This window comes from Salvelinus alpinus, chromosome 19 (genome assembly GCF_045679555.1).
Source record: "Salvelinus alpinus chromosome 19, SLU_Salpinus.1, whole genome shotgun sequence".
Classification (NCBI taxonomy): Eukaryota; Metazoa; Chordata; class Actinopteri; order Salmoniformes; family Salmonidae; genus Salvelinus; species Salvelinus alpinus.
This window is the reverse complement of record NC_092104.1, coordinates 29,007,087-29,025,210: the sequence shown is the minus strand read 5'-3', so window position 1 is coordinate 29,025,210 and position 18,124 is coordinate 29,007,087. Positions and strand designations below refer to the sequence as shown.

At 41.4% G+C, this 18,124-nt stretch overlaps 3 protein-coding genes across 9 annotated transcripts in view; 2 read left to right on the top strand and 1 right to left on the bottom strand.

Moving 5' to 3' along the window:
- Positions 1 to 66: 66 nt before the first annotated feature.
- Positions 67 to 3,661, top strand: cenph (centromere protein H). 2 transcript variants are annotated; one of them, XM_071352832.1, is made up of 10 exons: positions 67 to 193; positions 497 to 631; positions 1,258 to 1,313; positions 1,411 to 1,459; positions 1,574 to 1,642; positions 1,836 to 1,892; positions 2,308 to 2,371; positions 2,579 to 2,630; positions 2,877 to 3,037; positions 3,356 to 3,661. In XM_071352832.1, exons 2-10 carry the CDS (start codon positions 510 to 512, stop codon positions 3,449 to 3,451), a joined length of 726 nt encoding a protein of 241 aa, XP_071208933.1. In that variant the 5' UTR covers positions 67 to 193; positions 497 to 509; the 3' UTR covers positions 3,452 to 3,661. The 2 variants fall into 2 exon arrangements, with proteins under 2 accessions (XP_071208933.1, XP_071208934.1); XM_071352833.1 differs by having other exon boundaries at positions 101 to 387.
- A 184-nt stretch (positions 3,662 to 3,845) lies between these two features.
- dimt1l (DIM1 dimethyladenosine transferase 1-like (S. cerevisiae)) lies at positions 3,846 to 7,394 on the top strand. Its single transcript, XM_071352831.1, has 12 exons — positions 3,846 to 4,020; positions 4,528 to 4,601; positions 4,802 to 4,888; positions 4,988 to 5,049; positions 5,155 to 5,248; positions 5,351 to 5,400; positions 5,731 to 5,854; positions 6,059 to 6,151; positions 6,285 to 6,349; positions 6,451 to 6,514; positions 6,618 to 6,724; positions 6,839 to 7,394. Exons 1-12 carry the CDS (start codon positions 3,963 to 3,965, stop codon positions 6,879 to 6,881), a joined length of 921 nt encoding a protein of 306 aa, XP_071208932.1. The 5' UTR covers positions 3,846 to 3,962; the 3' UTR covers positions 6,882 to 7,394.
- A 722-nt stretch (positions 7,395 to 8,116) lies between these two features.
- LOC139545248 (kinesin-like protein KIF2A) overlaps positions 8,117 to 18,124 on the bottom strand; it is a 33,684-nt gene continuing 23,676 nt past the window's right edge. For 2 of the 6 annotated variants that reach the window (XM_071352822.1, XM_071352823.1), the window contains exons 16-21: positions 17,658 to 17,725; positions 17,068 to 17,190; positions 15,650 to 15,794; positions 13,514 to 13,615; positions 13,118 to 13,253; positions 8,117 to 8,951 (exon numbers count right to left, since the gene is read on the bottom strand). In XM_071352822.1, the coding sequence (XP_071208923.1) occupies positions 8,863 to 8,951; positions 13,118 to 13,253; positions 13,514 to 13,615; positions 15,650 to 15,794; positions 17,068 to 17,190; positions 17,658 to 17,725 (663 nt within the window). In that variant the 3' untranslated portion in view covers positions 8,117 to 8,862. The remainder of the gene's footprint in view (positions 8,952 to 13,117; positions 13,254 to 13,513; positions 13,616 to 15,649; positions 15,795 to 17,067; positions 17,191 to 17,657; positions 17,726 to 18,124) is intronic. The other 4 variants (XM_071352824.1, XM_071352826.1, XM_071352827.1 and 1 more) reach the window with 2 other exon arrangements.

Genomic DNA, 18,124 nt, shown 5'->3' with positions numbered 1-18,124 from the left:
AGCCTATCACCGAGTCGAATTTTAAAGGACGTGACGTTTAACCAATGGAAATATTATTACGGAAATTGTTAAAATAACTTGTCCAATAGGATTAGACTTCTCACTTCAGTTGAGTAGAAACGTTGTATTGGTTTGCTGGTTAACTGCTAAAAGGAATCCATACATTGTTTGTGTATTGAAAACTAAGAAAAGGGTACGTATTATATAAATGTCTGTATAATATATTATATTTCAGTTAGTGTTAATTAATTAGTTGCTTTCAAGTTCTTGCCCGACATTCCTGTCATTTAGCTGGCTAGCTAACGTTAGCTGGGGTTGTCTGCTTGCCGTTATCAAAGTCGTTCACTGATCATCTCTGGTTTCACTGACTTAACGTTAGATGGAAAGGTGATTGCAGAGTTAAACAATTACAGAAAATCATAGCTAAATGTCCTTTCCTTGGGTTGATTGTTCTTCTCTATGGTTCTGTTGACGTTGGTGGTGAACACACTGACAGGCAATAATTGAACATGGAGCCCTTGGATAGACTGGAGAACCTTGCCTCAAGTCTTGAGACCGTGGCATCAAATGGTTTTCAGGCTACTACGGCTGACAATGGACAGAAGGACAGCTCACCTGCAGAGATACTAAGGTTTCTCCACAATTCTTATCTATAGATCATTCAATCATTCTGGAATACTTTCAGATGAATATGTATCATTCAGAATTACCATTTAACCAACCCATCTGTCATAGAGTATGTAATACAGGTAACTTCCAAAATAATGGAAACACTTGAGTAAATGAGGGATGCAAAGTATACTGAATCAGGTGCTTCCATCCAGGTGGGGTTCGTCGGGAAACGTGCCTCAATGCAGGGATGGGATATGCCACTGTACTCCAGCATGAGAACGAAAAGGGCAGTTTTCCTGGAAAGTTAGCAGTATTTTCGATCTTCTCAGTGGAGCAGTGTGGATAAAGGCACAGTGGCATATCCCATCCCTGCATTGAGGTACGCTTTCTCGACCAATATCTCGTGCCGGCTCCATGGTTTCTTTATGTAACCATGACTGCTTTACGATCTCAATGCAGCTCGGAATGGTTGGTATCTTCTGGCAAGGTGCATTGAAGCTGTTCTGGCTCGTGGAGGACCAACGCCCTATTAAGAGACTTTATGTTGGTGTTTCCTTTATTTTGGCAGTTACCTATGAATATAGCTGACACTTCTTAACAAGACTTGGTATTAAATTCTACATTCATGAGTGTTTCTCTCCTCAGGATGAAAGAACAGATGTCAAATCAATGTTTTGAGATGGCAGTGAAGCTCCAAGCAGGTAAGTTACATTACCTTTATTACTGAATTTGGTATGCTGATATACTATGTGACAATAAGACTGTAATTATTTAGCCATTTCAAATGTTCTTTAACAGGAAAAAGCAAAAGATCTTCTTGCAGTGCATCTGATGCTGAGAAAGACTTGTGAGTGTCTTTAGTTTGCAATATCATCTCATGTAGGCCTATCCATAACCAAAAGGAATATTTTCTCAACTCATTTTGAAAATGTGGATTTCTTTGTCTCTGGATAATCCACAGGCTGGATTATGCAAATACTTTGGAGGAAGCAAAAATCATTCATTTTAACAAGACATTGGCCTTACACAGGTAACTATCACATTTCTGTATTGATATGTAAAGTAATGGTCTTTCAATCCATTAATTACTAGTGCATTAGTTATGATAATAGTCATTTGTTGCTTGCAAACCCTTTAAGTCGAAGTTTGGAGCATCAGTTCCATTTGGACAGTTAATTTTTTTTTTTTTTTTTACTGATTATACATTGTGTTGTATTTGTCAGGATGCAGGTGTGGCATGCCATCTCTGATAAGCTGAAACAGAGTGATCCAGAGGCTGTGTAAGTCCAACAGGAGCAGATTTTAACAGCCTGTTTGCGTCCCAAATGGCACCCAATTCCCTATATAGTCCACTACTGTTTACCAGAGCCCTATTTACTATATAGGAAATAGGGTGCCAGGAAATAGACCCTGTCTTATTGATAGCAGTTCCTCCTAAACTGGCCTTTGAGAATAAAAATATTATTAACACTACCATTGATATACTTTGGAATTGATTTGAATTTGTTTGCATTGTTTGTAAAAATGTCAATTACACAAACCACAAATAGTTATCAGCTGTTTACCTACCGACATTGTTATTACACTTTACCTGCCTATACTGCACATAACTAACGTTACCAATTTAAAAACATGTAACTATATATTTTTAGCACTACTTGATGTAGTGTGGGGCCTGTATATTTTTTATTCCAGAGCAATGAGGGGACTGACCAGTTGTAGCCTAGACCTTTGTTCAAAGATAAAGACACTTCAGCAGGTGGGTGCATCTGTTTTCAATATGGTTGGAAGTTTTCAACAATCTGATGGTGTGCTTGTTATCCAACCGTTTTATAAATGAGAACAGAATGTTTATTGTTTTCATCAGAAAAACGGTGCAGTCATTGGCTTGGCTCTGCTGCGGTGTCACCAATTGTTGTAGATTTATGGAATGCTCTTTCTGACCTCTTGTTTGCTTTGTCAAAAGGAATCATGTGAACTGCAGGACCAAATCACAGATGTTAAAAAGCAGAGGCTAGGTATTACATCACCCACACTATTACTGCTTTACCAAGGATGTATAGGAAAGTTCAAATGTATTGTTTGAACTTACTCTTATGAGGATGTAAGAATTCACAAAATGTTAATGAAGATGAACAATCACTTTTTTTAGTGAATGTTTTTGTACTTTGCCTTGTAGTTCAGGAGGAGAAGTGACATGAATAAAATAAAATCCCTCAAGCATATTTTATTATTTGACATATGTTTTATTTATTTTTCTGCAGATCTAAAGCGTCTCACTCATGAGAAGATGAAGGAGATGGATGAACTGAAGAGGAAGAGGGAGCACCCAGAGGCAGAGAAGTACAGAAATGTCCTACAGAAAGGCCAGTCTCACCTGGAGAAGTACCAGAAGATGGCCACCATCACACAGAATGTCCTGCGGGTAAATTGCACTCTTTATATCTTTAAGAATACAGCTCTTTATTCTTAGGGTGTGTCCCAATAATATCTCCTTTCTTCTGAAGTGTGCACTTGATTACTTCGTCTCACAAATTTGAAAGCTGTGGACTCGTGGGAATGTCCATGATATTTCTTGTACCAGTCATTTCCTTCCAAATCAGTAAAGGGAAGTGAACAAGTGCACATTTGGGAAGAAGGAGATTTAATTGGGACAGAGCCTTGGTGCCAAGAGGATGATATCATTTTACCTGTTCTGTTAATAATGTCAGAACTCATGATGCTATGTTTTTTTTCTCTCCAGGGGATCATCATTGCCAGTAAAGTGAACTGGAGAGACGACCCCAAATTGAGAGACATCGCCATGACGCTGGAGGACATTCCCATCTCTGAGGAATGAGCTTTCCGCATGGAAGGGAAACATTTCTGTGACATTGTTTAAATGTATAATATGTTCAGTTATCAAGGTAGAGGGGGGGAGAGAGAGAGAGATAACATTAACTGATGTTAAGAGCACTTAGTAAAGTGTGTAATACACTGCATCGGAGATGGACACATTTTTGTAATAAACCATTAGTTGTTTTTACAATAAAAAGCATATTTGTATTGACCATGTGTTTTTATGAATAAAACTGCTGTTCACCAGTTTTTGAAATGTAGTAAATGTTCTAGTGAAATGATGGGAAAGAAATTTGATGCATGATGAACCACAAGTGTATGGCTCTGCCAGTAGATGGCGGTACGCACCAATCGGCAACGGTTTCTACCATTCTTACCACGGCAGCACATTTCCTGCAGACGTCATGAGTCAGGATATTTAGGTTATTTGCACGTGTCGAAAATATTTTTTTCGACGAACATTTTTTGTGTAATTAGTTTTTCTTTGGGAGTGTCTCAAAGTCGATTGAAAAATGCCAAAAGTAAGGGCAGAAAGGAAAACCAGACAACACCAACAGGTTAAAAACCAAGGTTTGTTTCAGCTGTTTCTAGTATCTAGCAGCTAACGTTAGCAGTAGCTTAGTGCGAGTCGGAGCCAGCCAGTGGCAGATACGTTTTTAGCGAACGTTAGCTAGCCAGTCTGTTATGGCTATATATATATAGGCTAGAAAGAAGATACAATATCATTATTGATCTGGCGTGATTTATTAGTTAACCGTGCGTTAGTATCTACTAAATCACGCCAGATAGATATTAGCTAAGTTAGCTAGTTCATTATGTTAACAGCATCATGATAAGGTGGCGTTGCGGTCTAAGGCAATGCATCTCCGTGCTAGAGACCCTGGTTCGATCCCAGTCTGTATCACAACTGGCCGTGATCGGGAGTCCCATAAGGCGGCACAATTGGCCCAGCGTCGTCCGGGTTAGGGGAGAGTTTGGCCTGAGTAGGCCGTCATTGTAAAATAAGAATTTGTTCTTAACTGACTTGCGTAGTTGAATTAAAAAAATAAAACAACTGTTTATGTAAATGTATTCTAGGTGTCATGTTCAACACTAGCCTTGGTCAACACATCTTGAAAAACCCACTGGTAGTTAATGGAATCATTGAAAAGGTAATGTACTGGTTGTAACCACTTTGTTTACCATTGGTAAAGGTCAAGGATCACAACTACCCCTTCTACAATTTTCATAAGTATGTACAGAAATGCCTTCACATTTTCAAGCAGCTGTACCCTCTCTGGTCAATATTACATGATATTGATAGGACAGTTCACTGACTGACATGTTCCGATTCCGATATCCATTTTGGCAGGCTGCTCTCAGGCCGACAGATGTGGTGTTGGAGGTGGGACCTGGCACAGGAAACATGACTGTCAAACTGCTTGAGAAAGCCAAAAAGGTGAGAAATGCGTTCTTACTGTCAGTGAATGTTTGTAGCTAAAGGCTTATTTGAGGCTTCTGGTACTTATTGTTGCTTTCATCTTCCCCTTGTCTGAAGGTAGTGGCCTGTGAGTTGGACGGTAGGCTGGTTGCTGAGCTCCAGAAGAGAGTGCAGTGCACGTGAGTACTTGCCATAACTTAGCTACTGAGATACATTTACAATTCCTTAAAAGGGAGGCAACTTGAAAGTGTGATAGTGACATCTGTGTTCATTGTCTGTAATAGGCCCATGCAAACTAAACTACAGATCTTAGTGGGGGATGTCCTGAAAACAGAGCTGCCTTTCTTTGATGTCTGTGTTGCCAATTTACCTTACCAGGTAAAACTCATCACCCTCAGTAACCAACACTTACCCAGTTCAGTAACATAATTCTGACAATAATACATACCTACGGAAACAAGTTTCATTGTTGTTTTGCAGATTTCGTCACCCTTTGTCTTCAAGTTACTTCTGCACAGGCCTTTCTTTAGGTAAGAGACAAGAGAAGCTGGCTGGTTCCAGAGCTGCAAAACTCCCCTGATACTATCAGATTTTTCCCCCACATCCATTAGTACACTTGGGGGCCAAATGTGAACTTCAAACGGGCATGGGTAGACCAGACTGTTGTGTAAATCATGCATTATTATCAATGTGAGATATTTAGGGACATTTGAGTGATGTGCATGGACCTCAAATTGGGATATGCACAGGATACAGTGTAGTGTACACAGTACAATGACATGCTTACTCGCAAGCTCTCCTCATAAACAGTGCAACAACTTAAACAACGGCTAAAACCGTTTGATTTGATGTCTTGTCAGATGTGCAGTGCTGATGTTCCAGAGAGAGTTTGCCATGCGTCTGGTTGCCAAGCCTGGAGACAAGCTGTACTGCAGGCTATCCATCAACACTCAGCTGCTGGCTCGAGTAGACCACCTCATGAAGGTCAGTGGGATCTCTTGCTTGCGTCCCAAATGGGCTCTTGTCAAAAGTAGTGGACTAATAAATAGGGAATAGGATGCCATTTACATTTTGGGACACAACCATTGACTCAGCCATGAATCTGGCATTGTGCAGGCGGACTGTTGTGTTTCTCAGCTATGTTACTACCGTTGCTTCATTCTTAATTTTCATTTCTCTTTTGCTCAGGTGGGGAAGAATAACTTCCGTCCTCCTCCTAAAGTGGAGTCGAGTGTTGTCAGAATAGAGCCTAAGAACCCACCACCTCCTGTTAACTTCCAGGTAAGTGTTAGTTCTGTGAAGGTGATTGTATAAGAGACATGGTTCACTGTCACCTACATGGGAAAGCTAGGAGTTAAAATGTTCTGCTGCACAGTAGTTCTTGTGATCGAGTATGTAATCTTGCCTCCAACAGGAATGGGATGGTCTCGTCAGAATTGCATTTGTGAGGAAAAACAAAACCCTCAACGCAGGTTTCAAGTGAGTACCAAAACAAAGCATATTCAAATCATTCTTGGTCATATCCTGTCAGCCTCAAATGGTTATGTGACAAGCTATAGACTGAAGATGGTTCTTTCCAGGTCCACTGCAGTTGAGCAGCTGTTGGAGAAGAACTACAGGATTCACTGTTCAGTACACAACGTGGTAAGCACACACATACCAATATTCCTCTTATGCAGTCTGGATGTGGTTGGGTGATTTATTACTAGTTAACGTGAGTCATTACATTTGTTTGTTTCTGGAACAGGAAATCCCAGCAGACTTCAGCATCACCAAGAAGATTGAGAGTGTTCTGCAGGAGGCTGAGTTTAGTGAGAAGCGAGCCAGGAGCATGGACATAGATGACTTCATGGTGTAAGTGGAGCTGGACTATTCTACTTACGTTTGCAGTTTTTTTTTCCTTTAATGTTAACTTGGTTTATTTGAGATTCTTAATGTCATAACTTTCATAATCTGTCTTCTGTCCAGACTTCTCCATGCGTTCAACTCTGCTGGGATCCACTTTTCCTAACCGGACAGTAGACGGCTAGACTGTACAGCAGTGCAATATGGTGGAAACCTATCCAGTTGTTAAACCTCCAGTGTTCTTTAAAGAACAGAAACTGGAACCTTTTATGGATTGAGATCACATCCAAGAGTCATGTGATTGATTGGATGATAACTACTCTCACTGGCTTGAGGAATGCAGCAAGACACCTCAGACTCACCCCCTGGACTACCTTCATCATGCCTTTTATATGAACATGAAAGCTGGTTATAAGTGAAATAGTTTGTCTTGCTGAAATGTACATATTTACTAAGCGGTAACAGGTATAGTTGAGGTGTGTTCTATGCACTAGAAAGTATAGTTGGTCAGCCCTACAGTAGGTGCTTGGATGTCATGGATAGGTTGAAAAATATACTTTGTCAGATGTCTGACTCATGGTTGTTATGTGAGGAGCCCTTGAGATAATCTTGGTTTCATGAATTCATGCAATTCCTGACTGCTTTACCGTTATAAAAAAACATGATATTCTGACCTTAACTCTTCTCCATCTGAAAGACATAGCTACAACTATCCTGCTGATAAGGTATGCAAAATATATATAATGACAGAACTTGGGAGTATTCAATCAGGCATTGCTGCACTGTACAGGCCCCGTCTCCCTATGAAGTCTGCCTCTAGGTGGTGCTGGTGACACGGCCAGAGTCACCACTGTCTCTGGGTCCTACAAACAAAGGACATCACACTGCTTACTACGCAAACACCTGTACATCCTATCGTTAAACTAGAGGTTTTCCTACCTATGAAGACTGGAAATTAATCAAGGCCTATATTCAATCTGTGTCATAGCTCGATTGACGGTAAACCCTGCATGTCGGTGCAATCGGAAATTCCATTTAAATATCAATCGTACTGTAACGGATCTTCATCATACACCGTGTTACTCAGCCCTGTAAATTCCAGGTTGTATTTTGACTGCATGTGCATTTGTCAGTTAAGGAGACTATTGAGAGGTTCTAATGGCACATCAAGAGTTAATGCCCTAAGTGTGGATGACATTTCAGTGGTGCGGGTCAAATCAAACAGGATACTCTTAGAGCGTTGGGCCAGTAACCGAAAGGTTGCTGGATTGAATCCCCGAGCTGACAAGGTAAAAATGTGTTCCCCGGGAGATGAAGAGGTGATTGTCGATTAAGGCTGCAACTCTGATTCAGAGGGGTTGGGTTAAATGCGGAAGACACATTTCAGTTGAAGACACTCAGTTGTACCACTGACTAGGTATCCCCTTTATTACTTCCGCCAGTGTTACATCTGTGAGAAACATACGCAACACTAGGTCAGTGGTATTTACTATACATTTATCTTTACAAAGTTAAATGGGTAAAAAACTAATTTTTACAGTATTAAATAACAGGGAGAACAAAAACTGGGTATGGCACAAAACAATCAAACTATAGACAAGGACTGGTAAGACATGAGAAGAATCACAACTAGATTTGACTTCCTCTCAACTCAGGAAATTGAAGAGGGAAAGAAAGACTGGCCCTACAGAGGAATGTCTATTCTGTACAGTGCCAACTGAGCAGGGAACCAACCACACGCGTTGGAGGCCAACAGAGAGTTGCACATGCATACATGTCAATCAGACCTACCAGAATACAACACTGGTGTTGTAGAACCCAAAAGCACAACCAACATGGAGGTCTCTAATGAAGACAAGTCAACAGCTGTTAAATTTAAAGTACAAACAAGTAAAAAAGTTAATAAATAAAATAGAACAGGGCCAAAAAAAAAAGGGTGAAAATGTCAAATCAGCTATAAAAGATCCAAGGTTGCATTCCCCTCCTGTTATTTCTGATGACATCCATGGGCCTGATTAAAAAACAGATGAGTCTGTTTCTTTGCATTTTCACAGGTGGTTGTGACAGCTGTGCCACGTTTTTATAGTGGTCATGTTCCTGTATGTGCCACTGCCCACTCCACACACTCCTCCCTGGTCAGGTCTGGTCTACAGCAGGGCACGTGGCCTCTTAGGATTGATCTGCTTACTGGCTTGTTCCTCTTCTTGGAGCGACGAGCGGAACGACTTCACTTTATCTGAAAAGAATGGAGCAGAAAGAGTGGATTAGATATTACTGCTTATTAACTGTTTGGGAAAGGCGTGCCGCTAGCGGGACACCTCGACAACATCCGGTAAAATTGTAGAGGGCCAAATTCAAATTAAATTACTATAAATATTTAACTTTCATAAAATCACAAGTGTAATACATCAAAATAAAGCTTAACTTGTTGTTAATCCAGCCGCCGTGTCAGGTTTCAAAAAGGCTTTACGGTGAAAGCAAACCATGCGATTATCTGAGGACAGCGCCCCGCATACCAACACATGACAAACATATTTCAACCAGGCAGGTGCGACACGAAAGTTAGAAATAGCGATATAAAAAAATGCCTTACCTTTGATGATCTTCTTCTGTTGGCACTCCAAAAGGTCCCAGTTACCTCACAAATGGTCCTTTTGTTCGATAATGTCCTTTATATCCATAAAAACTCAGTTTAGCTGGCCCGCTTCAGTCAATAATCCATCCAGTTTCCCTCCATCAAAATGAATCCCAAACGTTACTAATAAACTTATCCAAACAAGTCAAACAACATTTATAATCAAACCTTAGGTATCCTAATACGCAAATAAATTATACAATTTAAGATGGAGAATAGTATGTTCATTACCGGAGATAAGAAAGAACGCGCTTGGAAAAACTACAGCCAAAATGGGAGCCACCTAGAAAAACTACAATTTCTGGGTAATTTTTCCAAAAACCAGCCTGAAACTCTTTCTAAAGACTATTGACATCTAGTGGAAGCCCTAGGAACTGCAATTTGGGAGGACTTTGGCTTATAATTATAGTACTAACCATTGAAAATAGTGGTAAACTGAATTTTTTTTTTGGGGGGGAGGTGGTTTGTCCTCGGGGTTTCACCTGCCATATCAGTTCTGTTATACTCACAGACATAATTTTAACAGTTCTAGAAACTTTAGAATGTTTTCTATCTAAATCGACCAATTATATGCATATCCTAGCTTCTGGGCCTGAGTAACAGGCCGTTTACTCTGGGCACGCTTTTCATCCGGACGTGAAAATGCTGCCCCCTATTTAAAAGAATACGATGATTCATGTTGATAAAAGTGAAACCTACTACTGAATGTCAACGGTGATACATGCAGAGAGACCAAAATCAACAAAAGAATGAAAGAGGTGGTGAATATAACAAATATCCTGGCATGCATACGCCAGGAGTAAAAATAAAGCGCTCATTTTGAGTATGTGGACACCCCTTCAAATGAGTGGATTTGGCTATTTCAGCCACACATGTTGCAGACAGGTGTATAAAATCGAGTACACGGCCATGCAATCTCCATAGACAAACATTGGCAGAAGAATGGCCCGTACTGAAGAGCTCAGTGACCTTCAACATGGCACCATCATTGGATGCCAAATTTCTGCCCTGATAGATCTGCCCCGGTCAACTGTAAGTGCTGTTATTGTGAAGTGGAAACATCTAGGAGCAACAGCTGCGAAGTGGCTCATAGAACATGATCGCTGATGCGTGTAGTGCGTAAAAATCGTCTGTCCTCGGTTGCAACTAGGGTTGCACATTTTGGGGAATATTCAAAGGTGGAAACTTTCCGTGGGAATTAAAAGGAATATATGGGAATTAATGCAAATATATGCAAATTAATATTAATACCGTTTAAAATTAGATGTTTTTTTGCATTGGATATATTTACCATATCATATGGAGACAGAAACAAACATTTTACCTTATCATAAGTAGAAAAATTGCAAATTATTAAATCCTTCCAATATACATTTTTAAAAACAAAAAAGTTACAAATTGAACTTTAATTGAGTTGACTCTTCACATGAGATGATTTCACTGAACAACAAAAAGGGAATATTGAATGATCCCCAATGATCCATCGCATCTCCCAAAAACATTTTCAACATCTGTAAAATTATAGTCTAGAAACTAAAGCTTTGATTGCCTTCCTCTCAGGCTTCCATGTCTTCTCCCTGGACATCCTCAATGTCCACCTCTTGAACATCAGACTTTGAAGCTTCACTGTTACTTTCCAACCTTGTTGAGGATGGCTCGTTGTCAGGCTCAAAAAGCCTCAAATATGCCCGGATGGCCACCAATTTTTCAACCCTTGTATTGGTCAGCCTGTTGCGTGCTTTGGTGTGTGTGTTCCCAAACAAGGACCAGTTGCGCTCAGATCCACAAATTCCCTTTCACCAGGTAGCCTAGTGGTTAGAGCGTTGGGCCAGTAACCGAAAGGTTGCTGGATTGAATCCAAGAGCTGACAAGGTAAAAATCTGTCGTTCTGCCCCTGAACAAGGCACTGTTCCCAGGTAGGCCGTCAATGTAAATAAGAATTTGTTCTTAATTAACTGAATTGGCTAATTAAATAAAGGTTAAATAAAAATAAATAAATGAGATATGTTGGAACGACTGCCATATTGCATCTCCATCCCAAAGCCCTTGCTTGGAAGTGTACTTTGCCAGACTGCCAAGAACCTTGACCTCATCCAGGCCAAGGTGGCGAGACACGGCAGTGATGACACCATAGGCCTTGTTGATATCTGCACCAGAAAGGATGCTCTTGCCAGCATACTTGGGGTCCAACATGTACGCTGCAGTATGTATGAGTTCAGGCAGAAGTCTCCACGCTTTTTGATGTATTTCAGAACTGCAGTTTCCTCTGCTTGGCGCAACAGTGAAGTGGTTCTACACCTGCATTGCTTGCTGTTTGGAGTTTTAGGCTGGGTTTCTGTACAGCACTTCGAGATATTAGCTGATGTACGAAGGGCTATATAAAATAAATTTGATGTGAAGTGGGCAGGACAGTATGGATTCCTTCTCTTACATCTGCAAGCAGAGTCTGAACATCAGACAGGATGGCATTGTCTCCCTCAATCAGTGCAATGGTTACTGCTATAGGTTTCAGAAGTTTCAGGCTGCTTACCACTCTCTTCCAAAATATATAATCCAGGATGATCCTCTTGATGGGCCTGTCTATATCGGCACACTGTGATTCGGCCATTTCTTGGAGAGACTCCTTCCCCTACAGGCGACTGTCACACATGATGACTACACCACCCCAACAGGTGTTGTTGGGCAGCTTCAATGTGGTGCTCTTATTCTTCTCACTTTGCTTGGTGAGGTAGATTGCTGCTATAACATGATGACCCTTCACATACCTATCCATTTCCTTGGCTCTCTTGTAGAGTGTATCCATTGTTGTCAGTGCCATGATGTCCTTGAGGAGCAGATTCAATGCATGAGCAGCACAGCCAATGGGTGTGATGTGAGGGTAGGACTCCTCCACTTTAGACCAAGCAGCCTTCATGTTCGCAGCATTGTCTGTCACCAGTGCAAATACCTTCTGTGGTACAAGGTCATTGATGACTGCCGTCAGCTCATCTGCAAGCCTAAGATCACCATGCACAATACCAAGCGTCGGCTGGAGTGGTGTAAAGCTCGCCACCATTGGACTCTGGAGTAGTGGATATGCGTTCTCTCACGTTTCACCATCTGGCAGTCCGACGGACAAATCTGGGTTTGGCGGATTCCAGGAGAACACTACCTGCACGAATTAATAGTGCCAAATGTGAAGTTTGGTGGAGGAGGAATAATGGTCTGGGGCTTCTTTTTCATGGTTTGGACTAGGCCCCTTAGTTCAGTTGAAGGGAAATCTTAATGCTACAGCATATAATGACATTCTAGACGAGTCTGTGCTTCAAACTTTGTGGCAACAGTTTGGGGAAGGCCCTTTCCTGTTTCAGCATGACAATGCCCCCATGCACAAAGCGAGGTCCATACAGAAATGGTTTGTTGAGATTGGTGTGGAAGAACTTGAGTGGCCTGCACAGAGCCCTGACCTCAACCCCATCGAACACCTTCGGGATGAATTGGAACGCCAACTGCGAACCAGGCATAATCGCCCAACCTCACTAATGCTCGTGGCTGAATGGAAGCAAGTCCCTGCAGCAATGTTCCAACATCTAGTGGAAAGCCTTCCCAGAAGAGTAGAGGCTGTTATAGCAGCAAAGGGGGGACCAACTCCATGTTAATGCCTATGATTTTGGGATTAGATTTTCCAGGTGAGCATACTTTTACCACACCTCATTCCTTAGAGATGTTCTTCCATCTGACTGAAACGGTACCACGTCACTGTAATAATACATGTCTAGGCTGCTTACCTCTGAGCTCAGTGAGGATATCAATCTTCTGATCCAGTATCTGCTCTAGCTGAGTGGCGTAGGAGTCCACGTCATAGTCCACCTCCTCAGTCATTTCCAGCAGAACCTTCTCATCCTCCAGCCACCGGATAGACTCCTGCTCACAAAAGACACACATTAACATCTCACCAATAACAGTCATCTCATCTTCCTACTGAAAAACAAATGATTCAAATCAATGACTTTGCTCCCATCAAGTCAGTATCACATTAGCTTGAATAAGTGGATGATTTAGAGAATTTCATGGATAGTAGCTCCACAGGACATTCATCTTGCAGATTAATTCAACACAGAGGTGGAACCTCCTAACCATATGTGAAAGGATCTAAGAGGAGCCATCTGTTAATGTGGTCTGACCTGGAAGACAGCTCTGTGGTCCTCCAGCACCTGTTCCTCCATCTCCACCATCTGAGACACAGCCTCATGGAAGTTAAAGAGCTGGGGTGACACCTCCTCCTCCTGGAGACAGACAACAGTCAGAGTAACACACACACACACCAGCATCACCTCTTTTGAATAAATGGCCTCAAGGAAGGAAGAGCTGGGTCTCATGCAAACTCATGCACACAAACACGTGCGCACACAGACCCACACAGTGAGAAAACCATCTAGGATACAAGCTGAGTGAGCATAAAAGTGCATTAACTTCTTGCAACTATAGGGGGTGCTGTTCCGCATTAGCATTTTTTGGTCTCCAAATTAAACTGCCTCGTGCTCAATTCTTGATCGTACAATATGCATATTATTGTTATTATTGGATAGAAAACACTTTCTAGTTTCTATAGCCGTTGGAATTTTGTCTCTGAGTGGTACAGAACTACTTCTACAGCACTTTTCCTGACAGGGAGTCAGATTTCAGAAATTTTGACCCCTGATCTGGGGTCGGTTTTAAGGTGCCTGTAGATGCTATGGAGAAACCGACACTGCCTACGTCTTCCTCTGGGTGTCAGTACGTCATCACGCTTTGAATGGATTCGATTGCGCAATCAGAGCCACTATAAAACACGAAAACGTGGAAGTACCATTCTCTTCCTGCATGCGTCTTGCGCAAGATGGACATCAGACCTGCCTCCTTCCAAATGGTTGTTTAGCCAGTGATATTTCTCCGGTCATGTTTTTAGTCGTTATAGTTGTTAAAAACATCATAATGTAGTTAATTTGAACCGTTTTATAGCAATTTATATCCGTTTAGTGCGATTTTGAGGAATTTCTTTGTCGTGCACTCTGAAACTTTGGGCACGTTTCGGGGTCCCGTTCGATCGTTAGTGGACATTTCGAAGGACAGAGGACATCTATCGACCAAAAGAAGATTAGACCCAAGAAAGGATACATTGCCCAAGAATCTGATGGAAAATCACCTCATAGTAAGAAATATTTAATATGATAAATCGTTGTTCTGTCGAAATATTTTAAACGCATATTACGCCATTTTGTTTGTTATAGCTTCTCTTGGCGAACGCTGTATAAGAAAGTAAGGATAATTTTAGAAATGTAAATCAGCGATTGCATTAAGAACTAATTTGTCTTTCGATTCCTGTCAACCCTGTATTTTTTAGTCAAGTATATGATTAGCTTTCGATTAAACTAGATCACTCTGAAAGATAACGTCCGACATTTTGAGGCTTGATTCCCTACTATTTTCATTGTGTAACCACGGTTTTGTATGGCTAAATATGCACATTTTCGAACAAACTGTATATGTATGTTGTAAAATGATGTTACAGGAGTGTCATCGGAAGAATTCTGAGAAGGTTAGTGAAAAAATTAATATATTTTGGCGATGATTACGTTATAGCTCTCTTTGGCTTGAATCGATGCTCTGGTAACGTTTGCACATGTGGTATGCTAACTTATCGATTTATTGTGTTTTCGCTGTAAAACGCTTAGAAAATCTGAAATATTGTCTGGAATCACAAGATCTGGGTCTTTCCATTGCTATGCTTTGTCTATTCTTATGAAATGTTTTATGATGAGTAAATTGGTCATACACGTTGCTCTCTATAGTAATTCTAGTCGAGTTGTGATGGTCGGTGCAATTGTAAACTGTGATTTCTACCTGAAATATGCACTTTTTTCTAACAAAACCTATCCTATACCATAAATATGTTATCAGACTGTCATCTGATGAGGTTTTTTATTGGTTATTGGCTATCAATATCTTAGTTTAGCCGAATTGGTGATAGCTACTGGTGGAGAGAAAAAATGGTGGACAAAGAAATTGTGTATTTTGCTAACGTGTTTAGCTAATAGATTTACATATTGTGTCTTCCCTGTAAAACATTTTAAAAATCTGAAATGGTGGCTTTATTCACAAGATCTGTATCTTTCATCTGGTGTCTTGGACTTGTGATTTAATGATATTTAGATGCTACTATCTACTTGTGAAGCTATGCTAGCTATGCTAATCAGTGTGTGGGGGGGGTGGGGGGTGATCCCGGACCCGGGGTAGAGGCTCGTGAAAGGTTAAGAGTGTATTATAAGAGTGTTGCTTACGTTCTGCTCACAGAGCAGTTTGAGGTCGTCTCTCTGGGGGGAGCTGCCCAGGTGGTCCCAGTCATTGTCCAGCAGGTCCACCACATGGATGTTGGGAAGGACCCCCTCGGTCACCTGGTTAGCGTCCACCGTCAACTCCTTCACTCTGTGTGTCAATCAACACCATCCTCCGGTCAGCTGACAGTGCTGCACAGCCCAGTTAAATACACTCCACATGATGGGCCTTATTCAGTAGGGACAAACAGTCAGGATATTGCAGATAGAAATGCATTACTTGGATATGACTGTGACTCAGAATATTAAGTCTCGTCAGTTCTATGCAATACATTTGACTGAATGTTTTGGCCCATTGAATAGATACCCAGAAACCATCACAACACCAGTGACACCATGTGCAGCCAATGGGTCCTTCATCTGTGCTCTTATTTGTTGCAACTTGCTTTACAATCCATTTTAAGTTACAGTGATATGGTATCTTTAAAATAAAATGTTTTCTTTTTTCAGTCGATAAAACCGAATTAAGCAATATAAGAATAATCAGTTAATCAAATTCAGAGTGCTAGATTAGTTGTTCCCCACTAAAGCAGCTCTAAATGATGATGCTATAGAACTAGAAGCTGTGTGTTTCAACAGGGCCCTTGCATGTTAGCCATGTTTGGCATGACAATGAGCGACAATGAGTTGGCATGATAGCACAAACGTACGGCCAGGACTGTCTATACTTCTGGCATCTCGTGTATGTTTAATGAGGTGTGACTGAGCTGATATGGTCCCGTACAGCCTAACCTTATTGACTTGTGTCTGACCCACTGACTGACTGGGTGGTGACAGGAATTTCTGTAGCAGTTGGAACAAACACAGGCTGGTCTCACTGCACCTTTGGCAATAATTGCAGGTACTTAGCCAAGGAATTATCCTCTAACTAGCACAGTATAAAATGACAAGTCAAATATTAGGTGTTAACTAATAGGCCTGACTGACTGGTTATGCTACATGACACCATAAACAAAGATTTGGAACCAAATGCCACATCACAAGGAAATGTGATAAAATGCACACACACACACACGCACACGTTATTGTCCATAAGAGGATATGAGGAGAACAACAGATTTCACAAGTTAACACAAACTCAGCACAGCAAAAGATGATCGCAGGGCACATGCCAAGGCTGGAGAAAAGGATGAAAGAATGTTTCATGGAGATGGAATAAAAAGGGAAGGAAATGAGGAATAAGACGTGGACAAGTCCTCCAGAGTGACTGGTGAGAACGATGGAACAAAGACCAAAAGAACAGAGTGTGTTGTTTGTATTTTACAACTAATGTATGCATACAGGAAAAGCATGCAGGTAAGTGTATGCTTTGACAACCAAAAAGGTATTTGTATGTGTGTGCACACAATGGGAAGGTGCTTGACCTGCAGGGAGAAGTAGCAAAGTCATCGTACTCATGGGTGGGCGAGAGCTCCGAGAACTCCGAGCGACTTCCACCGCCCTGGGAGAAGGGGATGTCTGAGGGACTGATCCCAAACTCCTTTACTCTGCAGAGCAGAGCACAGCACCAGGCCCAGAGCAGAGACCACAAGAGAGATGGGACGAGGGTGAGGACACACAAAACTAGAGAGAGAAATAGGCATTTTCCTTTCCCCATGACCTGCCTGCCACAGTGGCACTCATTCAGTCTTTCACATGTAGCCTACATCTGATCAAACTGCTGCAGGCAGATATTCCCAATTCAAATACTTGTATGATCATAGAGAGCCCTTTCTTTACATCATTATATCTGCCTATTGAGGCTCAGAAGCATCCTCTACCTATTTCTAAGCACAAAAATGCTGTGTGAACGAGCACAGTGAAGAGCTCAAGGTCCATAGAAACCTAAAGGGAGCGTGGTCAAAGAAGAGGTTCCTATATTCCTTTTCTCAGACACTTCTCTGCTGATCACAGATGGAAAGCACAATTGTAGGAGACACAGTTTCCCATGGCCAGCTGTAACACGTGTGCCCACCTGTTAGCGTAGCGTAGCGTGTTGAGGGTGTTCTCACAGGATGTCATGCCAGGAGAGATGGTGGCTATCTGGATAGGACAGAGGTGAGGAGAAACTCAGTGGAGGTAAGGTAAGGCCAGTACAAAGACCAAGTAAGGTGGCCTGTCCTTTGCAGAAAGTGTGTTTACTTAAAAGCTACAGGGTCGAGACCAGTGGTCACCAACCTTTCTGAGTCAAGATCACTTCAAAAACATAAGTCTATGCAACATTAACCAATTAAAAACAGTTCTGTAGCATTGAGGTTCGTAAAGAAGGTTATAGGCCCAACACATTATCACTGCATATTGGCTACGGTTGAATTTCCCTGAAAATTATATACTTTTTTTTAGGTAGTCTATATGATCACACCGGTAATAGATCAGTTGTTGTATTACTTGTGAGGCACAGCTGAGTGAACATACATTTAAATAATTAGCTTTTTCTTTTTC